At 36.1% G+C, this 7,131-nt stretch overlaps 1 protein-coding gene across 1 annotated transcript; it reads right to left on the bottom strand.

Annotated features, from left to right (window-relative positions):
• Nucleotides 1–1,758: 1,758 nt before the first annotated feature.
• Nucleotides 1,759–2,736, bottom strand: LOC117609720 (odorant receptor 49b-like). Its single transcript, XM_034336349.2, has 3 exons — nucleotides 2,424–2,736; nucleotides 1,984–2,259; nucleotides 1,759–1,884 (listed from the first exon to the last, which is right to left on the bottom strand). The coding sequence occupies exons 1-3, from the start codon at nucleotides 2,691–2,693 to the stop codon at nucleotides 1,816–1,818; spliced, it is 615 nt and encodes a 204-aa protein (XP_034192240.2). The 5' UTR covers nucleotides 2,694–2,736; the 3' UTR covers nucleotides 1,759–1,815.
• Nucleotides 2,737–7,131: the final 4,395 nt, after the last annotated feature.

Below are 7,131 nucleotides of genomic sequence, written 5' to 3'. Positions count from 1 at the left end.
CGACTTACACTTTAAATTTAGTGCAGTAATGTGGAGAGTTAACGTTTGTTACGGCAAAGAAGTGCTGCATGCACATCGATGTCATACACCAAGCACATTTAATTATTGCAATATCATTGCAGAGTTCATATGTGCCATTGCAGTTTTTCAAACAGAAATCTGCAGGGGCTTCGCATTTGTCAGGTTTTTCTGCAATATAGCCACACTTCCACCAAGCGTATCGAAATATATTCTTAAATCTGGGCGAGGAAAACTGGTTATGTATTAAAGACTGTGTTTTGAGGATGTTATTCCTTAAATGTAAATTACATTAGTAATTTATCTGCGAAAATCGACCTATCCCCAAAATCGATAAGGGTGATTTCTACCCTTAAAACGGCTTTCGGGCCAATATAACATTATACGTATCCAATAGTTTTCCATGTACAACTTGCATGCCAAGTTTCAGGAAAATCGCTGTATGACACTTCCCTAGTGTTACTTGTGAGTCCCGAACGAACAGTTTCGGCACCCTGCCGGTATAGCAAGAGACGTTGGAAAAATAAATGAATCGAACTAATTGAATTTTTATTGTTGCTAACTTGTTTGTTTTTTATTTGTTACTTAAAATGAATACACAACTTAATCTCTTGTTGTCTGTCATAAAAACGTAGAAAATGAAATTCTAAGCAACAAATAAAAATGATTGAAATGGAATAATTAATAAACGTTTGAATTGAAGGGAACGTTAATCATGAAAAGTTTGCGAAAAAATTGAAAGGAAACTTACCCATTTATTCCTAAATTAACCTACTATGCTGAAAGCAGGATATAACATCAGTTCAATTTATTTATTTTTTCAACGACTCCTGCTATACCAGCAGGATACCGAGTGTTCGTTCGGGACCTAGGCCAAGCCCATTTTTCGTAGCCGACGTTTGGATTGGCCAGTATTTTTCCTTAATAATTCAAAAACAAAGCTTCAAACAACATTTTGCCAAAGGAAAATCATCCCAGCTACCACCCTTTCAAGGGATTAACGGTAGTTCTGGGACACCCTGTACATAGGCTTCAGTGGACATATAGCGGTCTTTTTACCAACGTTCTGGATGAATAATAAATTACTAAATCATTCGTACCTGGCATAACGAAGGTGATACAAAAGTTTATATATTTCTTTTTAACGAAAATTGAAATTTATTGTACCTGGAAGGCGAATAATAGTTCGAAGTAAGGTGATTCAGATGCAGGCCGATCAGTCCATATCACTACTGGAAGTACTCTGTTTGATTTATTTCTTCCAATATTTGCTACATAACATACAAACAACGACTTGTGTTAAGCACAACATTACTTGCTATGTAAATTGCAGATTACAATTCGATGATAATAGTAGCACATTCACTGCACCTAGGAACGATACGGGGAAGATCGAACAGTTAATTAAGCAAGAATCGAAAACAATACCTATTATTGTCGTACACCTCAAGTGTACACGTTCTTGCACCTGATCAGTGCTTCGTAACGCATCAAAGTGTCCAGTCTAAAAAGCAATCGCACACCAAAGGTGATAGTAATTAAAGTGATGGCAAAGTGCAAGCATAAACTGGCATAAAGGAAGCTGGAACGTGACTTATTTTTCTATACCTGGGTAGAAAAAAAATTTTTTTTGTATTCCTTGCAACGTGCACATTCTATATTTTACTGTACATAAAAATGGAGAACATATATAGTGCATAACAACTTTCGTACATTAAAAAATATTCTCAAATTATCTTCCTACACTTTTATATATTTCTAGCGTCGCTGTTAATACATATTAATCTGTTTTGTGTACTAATCGTCATCGTGTCTCATGAAAGCCTCCCTCATCAGGGTAAAATAGGAAAATGTAGAACTTAAAAGCTGTGAACAGAAAGTTCCAATTTTGTTAATTCTGTCCAAGCGATTCAGAAGTAGTACCATTCACAAAGCTAAATAGAGGAATGAAGACAAGTTTCCTACCGTGGTAAAAGTCTCCAAAGACACAGGAAAAAATCCACCAGCAGTCAGACAGCATGGTTTCTCCGATCTTATCATAACGAATTTTAAATCCGATCGTAACGATATGCCAGCTTTGTTCATTGGCAAAGTGCTCCACGAACCTAAATATACCGTTGTATTAATGTTGGTGCTTTCTTCCATCATAAGGTGGCAAGTGTACGTGAGGACACAAAGGTGAATTAGGCTGCCAGCTACGTGGAATATGAACATCAGACGCATAGAAGGAGTTGCATCTGCCTATACATATATTCGACAGTATATTTCTATAGTGTCAACAATAACAAATTACTGTAAAGCTTAAAAGCAAACCATAAAGAACGTTCATAGATATTTGATAGTACCCCATCCTCCTCTAAAGACGAACGTCCATTATGGAGAGCCTTGTAAAGCTTAATACGTACCACGAGTATTTCGTAGCAATCCAAACCCATTAACAGGCTTAAAAATACCATGTGCGTAAAGATCGACATGGTGTATATTTGTTCGATCTTATCGCAGAACTCAATAAGCAATTGATGATGTCGTATACACTTCTTCAGAGCTGCATAACAATAATCGGCGTACATAACTTCGTCTATTTCTTTGCCTTTAACGTTCCAGAAATTCAACATTCTGTATTGTAGTATACGAAATTGACCCATCACGTGCAGATTAAAGAGGCATAAAAACATTTCAGGGCAAACATACGCGACGCCAATTAAGTATAAGCATATCACCTGAACGAATACTTTATTAAATCAATGGTATAGTAGCCGCAGAAATATAGAGTGATCATTAAGTGTTTAAGCCTACACAGGTAGGTCAAAAGAATCCGCATCGTTGGGAATTCCTTCCAGCGAGCCTTATTACCACTACAAAAAAAAAAGCAAAAAAAAAAACAATTTATTCCTCATTTAGAAGAACACACCTTTGGAAACTTTTTCCGATTAGTTTAAATTTTTAACGTTGGTTACTGATGGCCCCTACTGTTTGACGTGTTAAATGGAAACGAAGAATGTGTTAATTTATAGATTAATTAGATTAACGATCACGCAATATTTCTACGATAACTATAATCACATGTATTTGTTTAAAAAGGAAAATTAACATTACCTGAAAAGTAAACATTAGTTCGTAATACGGTGTGTCAGATATGGGCCAGTCGACCCACATCTTGAATGGAAGTGCCCTGTTCGACTTATTTTGTCCAAGGTTTTCTGGAATATAAACCAGTAGCAACTTATATGTACAATTTTTTTACAGTTACAATCACAATACATAGTTACTGATCAAAAAATTGAGAACACACCTGAAAGTAGATCAAAGTATCATTCTCGTATTACGGTCATATGTATTTAATTTAATGCACTTACCAATAAGAGGCGTAATCACGTAGCCGGATAAAGTAGCTGGCTGAGCAGCGAATGCGAAGTACATAAACCGTGTGCAATATTTTACAGATATGGAAAAAATCGGTTGTTCCGCGGAATTGTAATTGCTATGCCAGAAGTGCCGTTGGGCATAGAAAAATGCGTCTAGTAACTCAGCTCTATTAGAATTTAGGATCAGCAACTTAATTATTGTCATACTGATACACATCGAGTTCAGTATCGCGTACATACAGCGCTGAAAACGCAATACATTCGCTGATGAGAAAATTTTTCATTAAATACTGCAACAAAAGCAGCTTCACAGATTTTTCATCAATAGAATTTTAGGGTATACTTCCGAAAGGCCCCATCACCCCAGGACAACCAAACTTCGGATTTATAATAATTGAGGGACGAGAAATCGAATGAGACCATTTTCAGAACTGGCAAATAAACCGTTCTCGAAATATACAGGGTATTCTAAAAGTGCGGAAACCCCCTATTACCTCGATAAGAACGCATTTTCATGGAAAATGACTAACCTACCCTAGGTTAGTCATTTATTTGCGATTTATTTGCCAGTTCTGAAAATGGTCTCATTCGATTTCTCGTCCCTCAATTACTATAAATCCGAAGTTTGGTTGTCCTGGGGTGATGGGGCCTTTTGGAAGTTCCCCCGAATTTTAAAATAACTGTTTAAAAAGTTATCACTTCGTACAATATCAAATTAAAACATTTTTCCTAATGACTCAACCACGCTCACTGACACTTACAGATGGATCGCCCCACGAGTAGTAAACATCTATCACGTTCACGAATAACCCATACAGAAGTGCAACGGCCGTGTACAATATGGATATCTTCCTTTGCCGTTCTTCAGCCACATTTTGTGGTAGCCATATTCCAGCGTACTTTGTTAAAAGCGTCGCTGAAGTGATCGAAAAATCCGTGTACGATGTGACGTTCATGATGCTCGTCGGAAAACTGACCTCATGTACAGCGTAGCTGTTGTAACAACATCAAAGACGTCACAAAGATATTCAGTGACATGACACCGCTGTAATTAACAAGGCACATTCATAAACTAGTAAAACGATTTTTCCCTTCTGATGCGCATCTTCAGTCATAAAACATGGGGTTCCGGTCATAGGAACGATAGCAGACAGCTAGAACTATGAATTATGCAAGGGCCAATTAAGATAACTATCACTGTCACACATCCGAATGCAGATGATCCGTCTTAAATTTAATCAGTACTTTACAAACTAACAGAGTGTCCAGTTTCAAAGGTAATCATTTATAACATTCGATTCGCGAATTGTATGGAATACAAAAAAGGGTGTTTATATGTATTTTAGTGTGTTACGTCACGACAAAAAAAAACTATATTATATTAAGTTTTAAAGTCACGAACGGGTTAGCAACCGCAAAATCAGTTCACTGACCAACCTCCTTAGAGCCATCAGCGTCAACAAATTCTTTCTTCTTCTCGGAACGCTGAGCCGAAAATATGAGAAATATCGGTGCCAACGAATCGATATTTCAATGAATCAATATGCCAGTGAACTTTTTCTCAACTCATGCAAAATCAGCATTTTCAGCAATAAAAAACCGATCCCGTGCAATAGCGAACACAGTCGGCCATACAATCGCGAGGTGCGTGGTCTCTGTCCGAGGAACGTTAGATATTTTGAAATACTTCGAGGAGAGTTTCGTGAGTAACAGTGTCCCGCGAAAAGACTCGCAAGGAACGATCCTGAACCCGGAAATTCAAAAAATTATGAAACTTCGCGGATACGTAGAGAGTGTCCCCCTGATAAAAAACGCAATTTTTTCTGCTGCCCGTTTCCGGTCTAAGGAGGTGAAAAACAGCCGAAATTGGGTATAGCCGGTTAGGGTGGTCAAAAGTGCCCCAAAACTAAATTCGACTTACGATGAGTCATTCGATAGCATATCAAGAAAAAAACGTCTGTGCCAAGTTTCAGCCCTGTATCTCATCTGGGAGGGTAGTTACGGGTAAAAATGTAATCGTGAAGTTTTTGGCCAATTTCTCCTATTTAATGACATTCGAAAATTCTGAAAAAACTCAGAGACATTTCTATTTGCGAGGCATATATTACAGATTTTTTTTTCAGATTTTTAGATTGAAAACTGAAGCCGTGAAAAATCAAAAACGTCTAAAAAATGCTGAAAAATGGCGATTTTGTATTGAAGGAGATGCTGTCCTACATTCATATTTTTTTATAAGTGTATATTATTGATACTATCATCCTCAAATTTTTTATGATTGTTTGGTAAGGTGCATCATAGTTAAAAAAATCAAAATCCGATTTTTTCGCAGTTTTTTGCGTGTTAGAGTTACTTATTCGGGGAATTTTCGTCTGTTCATTATTAAATACATGGTGTATACACTGTTCAATGTTTTTACATGCAGGGGAATAGAATAGGAATTAAAGAAACTAAATGAACCTAATTGATAAAAGTACTTTACGCGAGTTATATCTCAAAAAATCAAAAGGTTTTGTGATAGTGTCGATGGTCCAGCGGTTCAGGCGTCTGATTTTGGTAGGTTCGAGTCCGCTCAGGCTGTTTTTTTTTTTGTAAAATACATGTTTTTGAGTTTCGTTCAGTGCAGAAACATTAAAAATCACATAATACACTTTGTATGCGTATAAAGGTTCTTTTAAGAATCGAAAGTGGTTCTTATGTTATCGCACGAAATATGTCGAAAATATCGGTTTTTGATTTTTTTAAACACAGCGCACCAGACTGAAAAATCTGAAAAAAATGAAGAACACCAGTCATGCTAATATCTAACTCCTGCAAAAGTAAAAATCTAGTATCTCGAAATCTCAATTTTTCGACTTTTTCTTGCGTTTTTGATTTTTCACGCCTAGAATTTGCAACTGCAAAATCTGAAAAAATTCTGAAATATTCTAGATATGTTTCTTTATGATTATGAATTTTTTCAGGTTTTGCAGTTGCAAATCCTAGGCGTGAAAAATTAAAAATGCAAAAAATAGTCGAAAAATTGAGATTTCGGGTAGAAGCTTTCGGGATATTAGATTTTTTTTTTACAGTAGTTAGGTAGTAACATGACTGGTGTCCTCAACTTTTTTCAGATTTTTCAGTCTAATGCGCCGTGTTTAAAAAAATCAAAAACCGATATTTTCGACATATTTCATGCAATAACATGAGAAACACTTTCAATTTTTAAAAGAACCTTTATACGTGTATTATGTGATTTTTAATGTTTCTGCACTAAACGAAACTGAGAAACATGTATTTTACAGAAAAAAAAGTCAGCCTGTGCGGAACTCGAACCTACGAAAAGTCCAGCATCGGGTTAACAGACAGGCGCCTGAACCATTGGACCATCGGCACTATCACAAAACCTTTTGATTTTTTAAGATATACATCTCGTAAAGTACTTTTATCAATTAGGTTTATTTAGTTTCTTTAATTCCTATTCTATTCCCCTGCATGTAAAAATATTGAACAGTGTATATACCATGTATTTGATAAAGCACAGACGAAGATTCGTCGAATAAGTAACTCTAACACGCAAAAAACAGCGAAATCAAAAATCGGTTTTTGATTTTTTTAACTATGGCACCTAACCAAACTATCTCAAAACATTTGAGGATGGTAGTATCAATAATATACACTTATACAAAAAATATGAATGTAGGATGGCATCTCCTTCAATACAAAATCGCCATTTTTCAGCATTTTTTTGATGGTTTTGATTTTTTACGGC

The sequence above is a fragment of the Osmia lignaria genome, chromosome 7, assembly GCF_051020975.1.
Source record: "Osmia lignaria lignaria isolate PbOS001 chromosome 7, iyOsmLign1, whole genome shotgun sequence".
Lineage (NCBI taxonomy): Eukaryota > Metazoa > Arthropoda > Insecta > Hymenoptera > Megachilidae > Osmia > Osmia lignaria.
This window is presented reverse-complemented; position numbering and strand designations above follow the sequence as displayed.

What these genes read in the sequence shown, in the direction of transcription:
- LOC117609720 (XM_034336349.2), bottom strand. Translation starts at nt 2,693, where the DNA reads ATGTTTTTATGCCTCTTTAATCTGCACGTGATGGGTCAATTTCGTATA. An exon ending in ATTGCTACGAAATACTCGTG is followed by an intron (nt 2,260 to 2,423) that starts GTACGTATTAAG and finishes ATATATGTATAG; the next exon opens with GCAGATGCAACTCCTTCTAT. An exon ending in CTTTGGAGACTTTTACCACG is followed by an intron (nt 1,885 to 1,983) that starts GTAGGAAACTTG and finishes TTCTGTTCACAG; the next exon opens with CTTTTAAGTTCTACATTTTC.